Genomic DNA, 15,589 nt, shown 5'->3' with positions numbered 1-15,589 from the left:
TGCTTATATGATGAAGTTTATGATCATCTTCATTTTTCACATTATTTTTAATGAATTGTAACAATAAAATGTGGTAGCCAAGATACAAAATGAAACACGTGTTAATGAGGCTAAAACTTTGTAATTAGAATTTGAAATATCAGTCTGTCTAAAGATAATTGGCTCTAATGATTATTTCTCTATGTACACAAGCCACAGTTTTATGATGTCCAAGTGTGACTTATTCTGCAGTTTTGCCTACAGAGCATACTTCAAGTCACCATCTCCTCTGAGATGTTCTTTGTTTATCTGGGTGCCTGAATAGAGGGAATTAAGAATGGCGAAAAAATTCACATCTGATGGAAAGAGTACTCTGTCTCCGAAAGGGAGTAATGAAAGTGTAGTCAGTTTAATTTTAGACTCTGCTCGTATTACTTATTTTTTTTAAAAAAAGCCTTTTAATCTCATTATGAACATAAGCGTGCCTTAATATTTAAATTCTTGGACTCCAAACAAAATTTTTATTTTACTTTCTTAAGTGTAAAATAGGGATTCCACAATTCCCCTTGACAAAATAACCAATAGCTTCCTATATACTTTGGGACAAAGTGTGAATTCTTCTTCCTAGTTTTTGAGGCCTTTGTTAGTATTGCTCTAACTAACCTGGACAATGTTATTTCCTGGATCTACCTCCATATTAACCCTCTACTTCATCAAGAGCTTTTCCTTTGTTCAATTCATTCTTACTTCTTTATCCTTCCTCAAGTGATTCCTCTTGCTCCTCTGCCTCCATCTAGAGGGCTGAAAGCACCCACAATGAACCCAGTTTTTTGGAGATTTTGCAGGAGACCTATATATAGGTCACATTCAGGTATTTGCTTCTAATAACCCATGTCTCTATGGAAGGTAGTGGAATGCAGTAGTCAACCAATACGAGACAGTTATCCACCTTCAAGAGTGGAGAAAAAATTATGAGAGAAAAGAAAAATAATCTATTTGGATCTCCTTGAAAATTGAGATCACTAAGTGTCCAAAGCTCAAGTAAAGCGTAACCTCAGTTCTCAGACCAAAACAAGTTGAATATTTCAAAAGGAAAAGATCCAAGGGTTTCAGGTTTATTAAAAAATAGTATAAAACATGAAGATCCTTTCATTTCCCAGAAAAAATAAATCTTAATTCAAAATCTTACCATTTCATTCAAGGTACAGAAAGAAGTTTTGAGGCAAATGTTCATGCTTTTCAACAGAAAGTAGCTGGTAGCCCAGATTCATTTAAAGAAACTGTCACTGTCAAAAGTCCCTAGACACAATCTATGACACAAATGAGGTCCAGGGAAGGATGTGACTTTTCCTCTTTCAAAACAGAATTTGCCCCCAGAGAATTAGAAAACATATGCATCACTGACATCTTGCTGACATTCAACTTAAACCATGCTTTCATGAAATCTATGAATTAGAAGGTAAGTTAGAAGTCAGCTTGCCCAGCTTCTTGTCTTGCTATAGAAACAAGAAATGAACTTCAAAGAGGTGAAAATTGTTTCTGTCTAAGCTCTGACATTCATATATGTGGTTCAGAAATCTGTGGAATACATGGAATTCTTACTGAATAGTACTTTATTAATTTTTAGATCCCACAGCTTTTGTAACACTAAGTAATTTGAATTCATCTTGTAGGTAACTGGCAGTAGAGTCTTTGAAGATTTCAGAACCTATGAGTACAATGATTAAAGCAATTTGGGGGGCGGTAAATCTAGCAGAGGTGTGTAGAGTAGATGATACGGAGAGGAATTTGAAGGAGAAGATTTCACTTAGAAAACATTACATTGAAGCTGATTTGAAAGTAAATTGATAATAGTGATTTTTAGATGTGTTGAATTTAAGTCATGGGGTGGGAACCTCTAGATAGATATAGATTATGGAGATTATCTATAGATTTATAGAGAGATGTAACTGGAATGTTGAGAGTTTGACGTGGCCAATATGGATTTGGGAATGTTAGCTAAAGTAACAGTTGAATTCATGCAAATAAGTCATATCAAAAGAAGAAAATATTGAAAGAGAAAAATAATAAAACCTTGGGAAATGCAGATAGAGGTAGGAGAGAGGAGGAAGTTAACATCTGTTGAGCTGTAACATATGCCAGCAATTTGGCTAAGAAATTTAAATACTTATCTTAGTTATCCCACCTGCACTCTGAAACATACATCATTGCCATTCTACTTTCGAGTAGACAGAGAGACTTTAGAGGAACTTGTCTAAATTCACTAAACAAGGAATGGAGTCGGGATTTGGACCCAGGCTTCTTAAGCTTCAGAATTCAGGCCTTTCCCGTAGCCCATCAAAACAAATGGAGGCAGGACACCAGAGATGGAAGTTAGAGGGAATATGGGCAGTAACCACATCTGTCTTTTCATCTGCTATATTCCCAGCACATAGAAAGTGGTCAAAAATAGTTGTTGAATGATTAAAGAAGAATAATTATCACTGATTGATGGATGTCTCAGATCAAGGATGCACTAAAGAGTTTTATATGCATTATCCTGTTCAATCTCTCAAAATACCCCAATAAGAGATTACAATGCTTTCATGGTCACCCAGAATTCAAGACAAAGTTAGTCTGTCTCTTCATTTGGGTTTCTAACCTCTATGTTATCTTGAGAAAATCCATCAATTTTGAGTTTAAAGCCACCGATGACTCATGTAAGAAGAGATACATTGATGACAAAAATGAACATTTTATTCCATGGAATATAAATACAGAAGCCAAAGAAAAAGGAGTGAGGAATTTTCCAGAGAAATAAAAGACAGTAATTAGATGTTTGCTAGAAGAAGGAAGGCCCAACTTCATTTGTTTAGGTTTTGTTGGAGGTGGGAAGCTGAACTTGTTTTAAGTCAAAAGATAATTTGTTGATGGATACCAAACAGAGCAAGGTTAATTGGGGGCTGCGTTCTGTCTGAAAAGAGGCAAGAAAGAATCAGAAGCGTTCAGGTAGGAGGGTTACTCAGCCTTTGAGTAGATTTAAAAAAGATTCTTTCTCTGAACCTGCAAGAAAAGTTCAGAGCTGGGAGAAAGAAAAACAAGTCAAACCAAAGGGACAAAGGAGCAAAGAAGCTGGAGGTGCTGAGGAAAACGTGCAAAATAGCTACCACTAGTGCCAACCCTTTCTCTTTCGAAAAACAATTTGGAACATTCTCCTCAAGCAGCATGCTGCTGTTAGCTGAGGTTAGTGTTAAGGGTTTGAAGGTTCATGCAGGCCCCATCCACACCCACTCATCCCTTATTGTGGAGATAGGGAATGTTTTTATCCACTTGAGTACCCGGAGTCATGTTGTTCAGACACGCAGAGCCTTAAATGAGGGAGAAATAGATTAAGTGAAAATTTTAAATGAGACATTTCAATTTCACATATAATTGAAATTTAATTACCTGATAGTTTATTTGCTCATCATAAGAAGTCTGAATAAATGAGAAAAATTTGGATTCTCTGAATATTTTCTCCTAATGTATCTCTCTTTTTATTTATAATACATTATATATGTTTTCAGGGTGTTTGTTTAAAGTCCTATGGACATTCTTAAAGTGAGGTTAATATTATTAACTCTGAAGACTTTCATAATAGGGGAGTGAGAAGCTCAGCAAATCTTTTCCCAAAGAGCAATAATACACCTAGCAAATTTTCCCAAAACAACCATTTTAGGACCATGGAAATTGGCCAAGGGCATACAATGAACTGATAAGCATTTATTCAGGAAAAACTAACCAACCCTTACTAAGAACAATGGGAGTCTGTGGCCTTTTAGCTTGCTCCCCTCCGCCCCTCTCCCCTTGACTCTGTGGCAAGGGAGTTCTACCAGGGCGGGGAAGGCTGGGAAAAACCAGGGATCTTACTGATAGCACATGGCTGACTTGATTTGGAGCAGAACATGGAAAACCCACTTCTAGAGTTATTGTCAAAAACAATAGCAATCTCATCATGAACAAACATTTAAGGACAACATTACAGCTATCCTGAGGTTGCAATACAGATTGGGATAATGAACAGATTGGTAGAACAGCCAGAAATTTACTAGGAAGATACAGAGGAGGTTTTCACATACCCCTCGTGGCTCAAAAGTTACGTGTATGTACAAAGGTGTATACACACAGAAGACTCTGAGCCTTAGGCATCTACTTTTCACCTGAGTGAAAGACCTTGCACACAGAGAGAATAAAAGCATCTCAGGGAAAGAAACTTATTAACTGCTTGAACCTAACCCACACTTTGATTCACCAGCAAAGGATAGAAGTCTAACTGGCTCAAGGTGCTTAAACACAATCTCTGAACTATCACTGACTACTAACCTATGCTGTCCTAGATGTGGCATCTAGGAAGCCAGTCTTAAAAATAAAAATAAACAAACTAAAACTGAGCAGAGACATAAGCAGATGCGTACTTCAGGGAAGACAGTCTCTAGAGTATTAATCCTGATAAGTTACCGAACAAACAAAAGCAACAACAATAACTATGATGGGGATGATAAGAGATGAGTCACAATACAGAGTTGCTACAATATGTTAGTTAAAATCCATAATTTTGACATGAAAAGAAAGAGGAAAGTGTGATGCATACACAGGATAAAAAAGTATTCAATGGAAACTGTCTCTGGTGGGGTAGAGGATGGGAGAGAAGGCCCAGAAATTGGACTTAACACTGGCTTCAAAGTAGCTATTACAAACATGTTCAAAGAACTCAGGGAAACCACATATAAAGAATTGGAGGAAAGTATGATAATGACTCAACTAATAGAAAATACTTTTTAGAAAGATGAGCATAATAAAAAATAACCAGAGAGAAAATTTACATTTGGAAAAAAAGTAAAATAAAAAACTCACTGGAGAGGCTCAACATCAGATTTGATTTGGCAAAAGAAAGAATAAGTGAACTTGAAGATAAATCAGTACAGATGATCCAATCTGAAGAACAGAAAGAAAACGAAAACAAAAACAAAACAAAACAAAAACAGAGTTTCAGAGACCTGTAAAACTCACCAAGCACACCAACTTATATGTAATGAGAGTCCCAGACAGAAAGGAGAGAGATAGAAGGGCAGAAAAGTATTTGAAGAAACAATGGTCTGAGTTTTCCCAATTGTATGAAAAAAATTATCTACACATCTAAGAAGCATAAGCTGAAATAGGATAAAAACAAAGAAATCCACACTTAGATACATGATCTTAAACTGCTGAAAGACAAAGAGAAAATACTGAAAGCAGAAAGAGAAAAATAATTCATCACATATAAGGGAACCACAATACGATTAAAGGTGACTTCTCATCAGAAACAACAGAGGCTAAAAAGCAGTAGGATGAAAGAAAAAAACAAAAAACAAAAAACCCTGTGAACCAAGAATTCTATATCCAGCAAAACTTTCCTTCAAAAATAAATGTGAAATAAAGGCATTCACAAGATATGCAAAGACTGAGAGAACTTGTTGGTAGCAGACATGTCTTAAAGAAATCCTCAAGAAAGTCATTCAGGCAGAAAGGAAATGACTCTAGATAGTACCCTGAATTCACATGAAGAAATAAAGAGCAATGGAAAAGGTAGGTAAATATAAAAGACGGTGTATTTTTTTACCTTTCTTCTCTCAACTGATTTAAAGGATAATTGTATAAAATGATAATTACAAAAAATTGGGTTATAACATATAAATCTATAACATATATGATAATAACATCACAAATAAGGGTGGAGGGAATGGAGCTATATTGGGACACAGTCTGTATATTTCACCAGAATTTAGTTATTACTGGTGTGAAGTAGACTGTGATAAGAACAGATGCATATTAAAATCTCTAGAGCAATCACTAAAAAATAACTTAAAAATAGTAAAAAATCCAACAAAAGAATTAAAATGTTACATTAATAATAACTATCTAACAAAAAAGAAGGTAATTAAAGAGGAGCAGGGGAACAAAAAAGACACGAGACATATGTCAAATGCATGGTAAAAGGATAAACAGGAGTTAACAAGGCAAGAGGGTAGGGTGGAGAGGACACCCCACATTTTCTGAGTGTTTCAGACAATGTGAAAAGACTGAGATGAAAGAGCCTGTTCCCTTTTGGCAACTAAAAGCAGTTGGCCCTTCTCCATGGGCCTCAGTGTATCTTCAGATGAACCAGTATTTGGTTCCTTAAAACAGGTTTAAACAGACAGTATGTAAAATGTAATCACTTCATAGAGGTAGTCAAACTTAACACTGACTGGATAATGAATGCAAAGAGGAGACAGATGGCTTTCTTATTCTCACTGCTGTACTTATTGTACACATTCAGTACAATGGCTGACCATATATTTTTTAAAAAAGTCTCCATGAGAGTAAGTATTCACTAAACTCAAAGATTCTTTAGGGCTAATGGACAAATCGAAAGCATCACTGATCAAAATATTTTTCTAAGCACTGTCCTCTTGCTCAGGCCAGAAGCAAGAATAGTGGGAGTTTGCTCTAGTGGTTCTGGATATATAGAGATCAGCAAATTTATGACATCTTGAATAGACTGATAATGTCGTTTAAGGAATATCGCCACTGCAACAATGACAGAGGACACATCCTCCCTAAATCATGCGTCAGTCATTTCTCTCATCTTTGTCAGAATCAGAAGATTCTTCTGTATCAAAAATGTTGCTCTGCCTCTTGCATGGAACACAGACTACTGCCCATGTCATTAAACACAATGATATACCACTGATGTGAAGTGTGGACAACTGCATTGATGATATTTAGCATAAAAAGTGGGTGCTGGTTCAGTGAAATTGGAGTCTTTGCAGTATCAACTGATATTTTGGATGGAAGAAAGTGGCATGACTTTCAGCGGCCCATTTTTTTCCTGAACATTAGCGGTTACTTACTCTTTCTTGTGCTTGAATAAGTTGTGTCGGTAGCATGGCCACACAGATATCCTTTTGACATGCTACTCTGAATGTAACAGAAAGAGTAATGTTTGTTACAAACTGCTGGAATAGTTGGTAAGGCTGCCCCCCAAAAAGCTGAAACCATTATTCCTCCATAATATTTTCTACTATTGTCTACTTCATTCCTGAACTTACTTTGTCCCTTGAGTTCTATAATATTACTTCATGTAATTCTATCTTTAAATATTCCTTTTCAATTTTCCTTTTTTTCTGATTGAACCATTCATGTTGATATTTCTCAGGTTTGTGTCCTATGATCATTCTTTCTCATTCCACCCCCAAGGACCTGAGTCATTCTAATCAACTTGTGGTGAGTTATTGACTCCCAAATCTGTACCTTCAACTCCAGAATTCTTCCCTAAACTCTACACACATATCTAAATATCTTCAGGATATCTCAGACTTGACGTCTAACAGGAACGTTATATGCAACATTTTCAAATGTGAACTTACCCTTTTTAAGGCTATAACTCCTTTTGATTAATAGTTCCATCATTCATCTGAGCTAAAACCTAGGATTCACTCTGGACTCCTTTAAATTCCACATTCAACTAGTAACCAAGTCCCACTGATTCCACCCATCAACATCTCTTATATATACCTCCCCACCTAGTTTCCTATTTACTCCTGCCTTAGCTCATGCCCTCATCATCCCCGATGTGTTATTACAATAGTTTACCTGGTCTTTTGGCTCACCCCTGCCCTGGCTTCAATCCAGACTCTGTCTTGCTGGCAGTGAACTTGTTGATGTTGATTATTCTTCTGCTTAAAAAGTTTGAATGATTTCCTCAGATTTAACACAGAATAAATTCCAAATCCCTTAAAATAATACAAAATAGTAATTAACCATTGGAAAGATCAACTATTTTCCTCCCATCCCTCCAAGTGCAAATATTGTCTGTTGTCTTAACATAATTATGTAACATATTCAAGTGGCTTACAACACATAAAATTCTTCCAAACCTTTATTACAATTTTTTTTCTGTTATATAGTAACAGTAATACATGATAATTCACTGTCATCCGGCTATAAAGAAAAACAGCCCACAATTATCCACTCCACACACCTGAAGTCTGTTAAGTCCAATACTAGTTTTGTCTTCCCCAGGCTACAGAACTTTACTTAAGTTGGCTTTCTCTTTAGGAGTTTTCCAGTATTGACGTGTTATTATAGTTCACCTCAGAATCTTCTTTTTTAGAAAGAAATTATTAGAGTCATTATTCTAATAAATCAGGAGGCTACATTGAGATTGCTGTTTGTAATATTCTTATGTCTCCAAGTATTCTGTTTGGCTTTGGTCATTCTTCTCCTTTCTACTGGAAACTAGATGACATGCGAGATAGAAAGGTTTCAGTATACTTGGAAACATACTTTTGTGGCTGCAGACTAGACAAAGCTAAGTTCTAGGCCCTGAGACTTTCTCTGGTCTTTTTGAGCAGATACCCCTGCTCTTACTTGGCCAGAGAACATTAGCATGGATCACAAATGAAAATAATTCAGTCGGATGGACACATATTTTGCCAAGAATATTTATTTGTTATTGTTGAAAAATACACATAGGCAAAAGGTTGCTTAGCTGCTGATTTTCCATAGTACAGCAGGGTACTGTAAGAAAGGGGAAAATAAACCTGTTCTATACATGGCAGTTACATTTCTAAGGCATTTAGGCTTAAAAAGTAGTAGGTGCACCTAGGCCCATTTACTTGAGTTTAAATATACTGAGGCACACCAGGCAGGCAAAGGATTTGAAACTATACAGTAAAACTCTTTCATGCATTTGTGTCTTAGGATTGCATATCCATCCCCCCGAGCCCCCAGTCCCCATCATTCGTTTTTTCCACATGAGTTTTGGAGTTGTTCATAGAACACCGGTAATAATCTACTCTTCAAGAGTTTGCTTATAGTGACAACACCAATGGGACACACAGAACAGAACCACTTCATGGACAGGTTCTGTAGACTCTTACCAAATTGAGGCTCCAGTAAGAAAAACACCGATTTGCAAAGGCACAGTGGAGACAGGTTTAATGCATTAAATATAACATGAATCATTCACAATAACAAGTTTAGTGTTTCAGCGAACTTTGGTTAATACAACACAGTTGGTCACACAAAATACAAATGCTTCTGTTGATCTGTCTTGGCAACTCAGATACATCAACAGTGCTAACAGTTTAACAGCTTTGTTCTCATCTGACAGAAAATAATGGCAGTTCTGCAAGGCAAATGTTAAACCTGACCGTATGTATTTATTAATTCCACAGTGTTTTGACAGATTATAGGGGATGGAACTCAGAGGATGCTGACACGCTCACTGAGGGCTTTCATCTCTGTTTCTTCGGTCTCAGGACTGTCACTGTGGCCAGTGCTTGGATCGATCAGGTGTGTGGGGTACTTCAGCCCCTGCTCGCCTGCGTACTGCTCCCACCTTGAGTCATCACTCTCATGGGTGATGTAGCGTTCCCCGATTTTGCACTCCAGCTCTCGTAAATCTAACCAGGTCTGATAATCCTGAGGGAGAAATTGCAAAATATTACCATAGATATGATTAAAACTCATTAAAACACTCTTTCATTGTTGTCAGCTCCCACAACATATATGTTACCCTTTTTTCTTCCACTCCCACCGTGCTATGTCTTTCATCAGGCACCCTGAGGTGACAGCATCAGCACCAAAGCCATCCTATTTACCTAAACTTTGCAAATGCATACTGTTTATAGGATATCAGGCATCAGAAGGTGGGCAATTAATATTTGCAGTCAAACAAAGCAGAATGTTGGTATTCCTTTGGAATTTAATGCCTACAAATAATCCTTCAGTATTGCAGAGGATCGTTTTTCTAAACTTCTAAGTTCAGTGTGAAAATAAAATATTTAAGAGAGAACAAACACATGCATATGCTTTATATCTACCATGCATTTCTTTTACAAGTATTGCCTTGGATTTAAATATACAGCTTCCAAACAAGTACAGGGCATAACCAGGTGGGCGTCTACTTGGATATTTATCAGGATTACACATACACATGCCTTTGAAATCTGGTCCTTGGAGTTTCATTATGACCCTTCTTTTTTTGTCTTTTGTTTTTGGTGTGTGTGTCTGTGTGTGGTATGGTGTGTTTCTCCCTTATCCAACCTTCCTGGTAGAGAAAGAGGTTTAGAAATACTAAATTGTTATTAAATCCTATGAAGTGGCATGCATTTTGGCAAACAAACTGGTATTATAATTATACTTTAAAAAATGACAAAAGATTTTTATATATAGTATCAGAATCTTAAATATTTAGAAGCTTATTCAACTGAGAAAAGAGCCAGTGATTGATTTTTACCTGTAACCAAGGGTGACTCAAGGTCTTATCCACGCTATAGCGCTTTCTCATTTTTACTTGCAGCAAGTTATTGATAAGATCAATGGCTGAAAAAAATTTTTATTGGTAAAAATAGATGACATATCTGGAACATATGCATAATTCATTTATAGTTTATTCCACATCTGCTATTTCACACAGTTAAATGCAACACAGTGATAATAGACACTAGAACCTGAAGAAAATTCCCCTTGAGAATTCTAAAACCTTGGCCTTAATTTAATTTTAGATGCAAAAAAATGAATTGGAAATAATTGTAGAGGAAGGAGTATGAATCCTTTGTGAGTATGATGTGAATTTCTCTTAGTCTAGTTTCTAATACATTTTTCTGAAGTAGGAGTTTTGTTCAAATATACATCATTTAAATATGTGTTGCACTAATGGCAGGATAAAACTAATATTCAAGAGAAAGCATTTACTAATTTTGTTACAAAATGTGTTTAAAGTTTGAATACACATAATGGGCTCCGTAGTCTTGAATTAAGTGACAGACATCTGGACACTACATTTAAAAGGAAGAAAATAAAGCATAACCATGGGCCATGACTCATGATAAATTTAGAGCCTAAAAACCAATGGCCCAGTGGTGAAACACTTTTGTCTCTTTCTCTTTACTTTTAAAAATAACCCATGGGGCTTCCCTGGTGGCGCAGTGGTTGAGAGTCCGCCTGCCGATGCAGGGGACTTGGGTTCGTGCCCTGGTTCGGGAGGATCCCGCGTGCCGCGGGGCGGCTGGGCCCGTGAGCCATGGCCTCTGGGCCTGTGCGTCCGGGGCCTGTGCTCCACAACGGGAGAGGCCGCTGTGGTGAGAGGCCCGCGTACTGCAAACAAAAAACAAAACAAACAAACAAAAAAACCCATGAATTGGAATTATATCGGCCTTCATTGCTTTCATAGGGAAGACAGGTAATCAACTTGTCTAACAAGAATTCTTCTAAGAGGTTAGAATCACAAACCATCCAGCCTCATACTCTGCCTCTGACTGGGACTTCAAGAGAATGTAATTTAGGGAAAAAAGCGATTCTTCTAGTTATCTAGTCTACAAATCATCTTACCCAGAGTACCATGTAACAGAGTTCTCACTCACCTTTCTGAAAACTATTATTTTCAGCCTATACCCTTAATTGTTCACTATTTATTCAATTCATTACCTCATGCTTCCCATTCATTCTTGTAATGACTTCCCATTTCTTTCTTTCCTGTTAGCATTTTCTTCCCAAAAAGAACTTAGTGAAATCTGCCAAACTAATGAAAGCATTCACATTCCACCAAAGAGTCCATCCCCTCCCTTAATCAACCCTGGTCATTAAGATTCTTGAGAGATGGATCTTTCTATCAAAAACCTTTAACAGGTATCTGATAAAGATGCAAATTAACTCCCCAACTTCCTCAACCATCAAGTCCTGAATGAGGGGGCTTTGACTCCATTGTTTGGTCTACATCAGTCTGTGTGGATCTGAAAATACAGTGTCACAGGAGTCCTGAGGCCACCTGGAACAAAGATCACTTTATTCCCTCAGAATGAATCAGAATCCTTCTCGTTATCAGGCAAAGAGAAACGATTTTTACAGGCTTTTGCTAATCTAGAATTGTATCACTTTGATACTAATATTCCAAGCATTTGCCTGCATGGAAAGACTGTAGAATCAAACATCTAAGAATTGCTTGATTGGAGAAAGTAAATGTAATAGCACATATTTAAATGCTGTCTATGCCCCTACACCCTTGCCTTCGCTAGGATACCTTAGGAAACACAGTATTTAGTACCATTTCAAATTCCAAGCATGTGTTCTCAGAGGGCTTTTGAAAGTATAGTTCTCTCAGTGAACTGTGTATTGGGCACGGGCTTTAAAACATCCATTCACATGATTTACTCACTGGTGTGTAAAGTGCACCTTCCATTCTTGCTGCTGTGAAGTCACACAGCAAAAATGGAGAATAAGGGGAGACGGGAGAATGCATGTGCTACCGTAAGCATGCCACAGCATTATGCTTCCTCATACACTGCAGGGAATAAAGACATGTTATTAATTCACTCCTTCTGCTTTGAATTCTATAATTAGGAAGGTAGGAGTACAGCAACTCGACAAAAAGTCTGGTTTGTGCCCAAATGGGCCCCAACAGTGAATCACACTGCCTAATGGGGAAGGAAGTACGGCCAGGGGAGAAACTAGATGTGTCTGAAGGGAATGGAATATGTGAAGATGAAAAAATTGCTCTGCTGAATGAAGCATATAATCACAAGTCTCACTACAGCCACAGTACACAGCTGACCTGAATAAGCACAGCAAGCCAATGACAAGTACCTCCGAGAGAAAATAGTTTAGGACCTAAGGCGAGAATTAGCAGGAGTGTGTGTGGGGGGGTGGGTGTATCTGTGTATTTATAAATATATTTCATGGCTCTTGATAGCAGAAAACAGAAATAATTAACTATTAAATGTTGGACACTGTAGTTAAATATTGGGAACCCGGTGTTACTGAGAAAATAGGTTCATCATAGTGTTTGAGAGTTCCATTCTACTGGTCACTGTTTCTGGAACTCCTAAAACATCCTTTTCATTAATCAAGGCTCATACAACCCAGCATTAAATATACCATCCAAAATGCCTTTCACTAAGCTCACTTATAAAAAGAGATTCTACTGTTGTTTTTTTTTTTTTACAATATTCTTTTTATTGACCATGTATATATCGCATATACATATCATTCATTTATCTGTTCATTCACCAAATATTCCTTAAGGAATTACTGTTGGCAATGACATTGGGAATAAAAAAGGTAATGATAAAGCCCTGAAAAGCTCCCAATCTAATTGCAAAGGCAAAACATGCACACGTGTGTGCGCAAACACACACGCACACACACACACACACACACATATAACATGACAAAATGCACCATTTACTCAGCAATGGAAGAGGCCACAGCAGTGAGAGGCCCACGTACCACAAAAAAAAAAAAAAAAAAAAATGCACCATTTAAAATCTTTTACCTTTAATTACTATCCTACTCAAAGAAAAAAATGTTTTCTTTAGCGCTCCCTAAATATAACTAGCTAGGGTCCTAGTGACTAACTGTAGTAGTCCAATCTATTTCACATCTCAACGGTGTTGCAGGATACCAGTGACAAGAATTCTTTTCTCCTATGTTGTGCCCAAAGTTGTCTTTTTATAACTTACCCACATTAATCCTATTTATGTTGTAGATGCAATGGAGAACTTGACTATTCTATATGACAGCTTTTTATGTTCACTAGCTCTTTTTCAATGTCCCTGTTCACAATGGACCAGAATTTTCCTCACAATTAACTGACACCTTAATTGTGATATTATTCATATAGCCTAGGATGGAAGGTTTTGCTTTTTTAAAAAAATTTCACATTCATATTCTTAGGTACTCCTAACAAACATATGAAAGTAGTTACTTTTTTTTTTTTTTTTTTTTTTTGCGGTTCGTGGGCCTCTCCCGCCACAGAGCACAGGCCCCGGACGCGCAGGCTCAGCGGCCACGGCTCACGGGGCCAGCCGCTCCGTGGCATGTGAAATCTTCCCGGACCAGGGCACGAACCCGCGTCCCCTCCATCGGCAGGCGGACTCTCAACCACTGCGCCACCAGGGAAGCTCCAGTAGTTACTATTTTAATCTCTATTTTATATAAAAGGAAAAACTGAAACTTCAAAAGGTCATATAACTTGGTCGAAGTCAGACAGTTCCCAGGTAACAGTTGAGGTTGAAACCCAGGGTAACTGGCTCCAAAGCCCATGCTCTTAAATACTGTGGCATGCAGTAGCCACATCATACCATTAACTCATTATTATTAACCGATAATAATCTCAAAAACTAATTAAATTTAGAAAATTTCCAATAATGAACATTAAATTCTTCTTAGTCATGTTTCCACCATACTTTTAGGTACATAAGTGCCTGGATTGATCTATCTATCTATCTATCTATCTATGTATCTATCTATCTATCTATCTTTGTGACCTTAGCTCAACATTTCAGCAAAGACTATTCTGAATGTGATGTGATCTCTCCTATCGAAGGGACTAATCCTCTAGCTTTCCACCACTTCCCAACTGAGTAAGCCTATCTGCTATGTATTAATCAAATTACTAGGAAACTTTTTTCAGGATAAGGCTTAAACATAGGACTTGATGACTCTCCAATAGATTACATGTCCAACTGCCATGCCTATTAATTATTCTTTGAACACACTCATAAATGAGCAATGTTTCATCCTAGGAGTATCCCATTCAATCCATATGTTATCATCTTCTCCAAAGGCTACTGTGGGAGATTTTTTTCTAATGTTTTATTATAGTTAAGAAACATAAGTCCTTGGTATTACTCATTCTACCTATCTGGCAGTAGGTATCTTATTGAAAAAGAATGCAATTATTCTGGAGTAATAGATTCTAAGTAAACTAATATTGACTAGTATTGGTTTTTAGTCATTTCCTTCTCAGTACCAGGATTTGTTTCTAAATATCTGCAAACTATTCATTTAATCATTCATTCTAGGATTTTGACAAGGACAAATATTAAGCTTCTTCTTGAATGATTACAGAATCCATTCTTTCCCCCTTTTAGAAATTCAGAAAACCCTGGCCTGTCTTAAGTATTCTGGTATCTCTCTCATTTTATCCATGATTTACTAATTACCCACAATGGCTCTAGGAGCACCTCTGTTAGCCTCTTCAATATGCAGTAAGTCCTGTTCTGAACATCAGTCATAGTTTATAGCTGCCATTGAGTGTACTCTTGTGATACCACTATTTCCCCCCTGGGTACTAGCTCCCAGCTGAGACTGCTATGGGTAACCCTCAAATGTAAAGGATCCAAGTTAAGGGAGGAAGGAAGCCAATAGCAAAGGAGCAAAAAGACTAGTAAAACTGGAGTAGCTACAGCAGTCCCCAGAGAGTCAACAATCAGGAAAAAATTCCCAACGGGATCTCAACTCCAGTTCCAAAACTCAAATCAAGGCTCAGAATTCTGACCTAGAGGGAATCTGACAGGGTTTGTCTTTGAAACTGCAGGGTGGCTGGGGGCGGAGAAGGAGAGACAATGGGAAAGACAGATATGAAACTGGGCCATTCTGTGAACTTCTTTCAAAAACAAAGCAAAGGAGAAAGGGACGGTGGTCTGGCTGTGGGAAATAGGAAAGTAAGGAAGGGGACTGCAGCAGAATGGGAAGTCAGAAGGAAAGGTGACATGCTGGCATGTCAGCAGAACAGGATACTAGCACCCAAGGCAGAAACTAGAAGGATACAGAAACTCCAGGTTCC

The 15,589-nt window shown here is 37.5% G+C and overlaps 1 protein-coding gene across 3 annotated transcripts in view; it reads right to left on the bottom strand.

Moving 5' to 3' along the window:
* Positions 1-8,931: 8,931 nt before the first annotated feature.
* Positions 8,932-15,589, bottom strand: part of PRKD1 (protein kinase D1) — a 333,945-nt gene continuing 327,287 nt past the window's right edge. For 2 of the 3 annotated variants that reach the window (XM_067738781.1, XM_067738800.1), the window contains 2 exons: positions 10,262-10,347; positions 8,932-9,444 (listed from right to left, as the gene is read on the bottom strand). In XM_067738781.1, coding sequence (XP_067594882.1) covers positions 9,226-9,444; positions 10,262-10,347 — 305 coding nt within the window. In that variant the 3' untranslated portion in view covers positions 8,932-9,225. The remainder of the gene's footprint in view (positions 9,445-10,261; positions 10,348-15,589) is intronic. The other variant, XM_067738790.1, reaches the window with a different exon arrangement.

This window comes from Pseudorca crassidens, chromosome 1 (assembly GCF_039906515.1).
Source record: "Pseudorca crassidens isolate mPseCra1 chromosome 1, mPseCra1.hap1, whole genome shotgun sequence".
Classification (NCBI taxonomy): domain Eukaryota; kingdom Metazoa; phylum Chordata; class Mammalia; order Artiodactyla; family Delphinidae; genus Pseudorca; species Pseudorca crassidens.
Note: the sequence above shows the minus strand (reverse complement) of the source record. Positions and strands in the feature narration are given on the sequence as shown.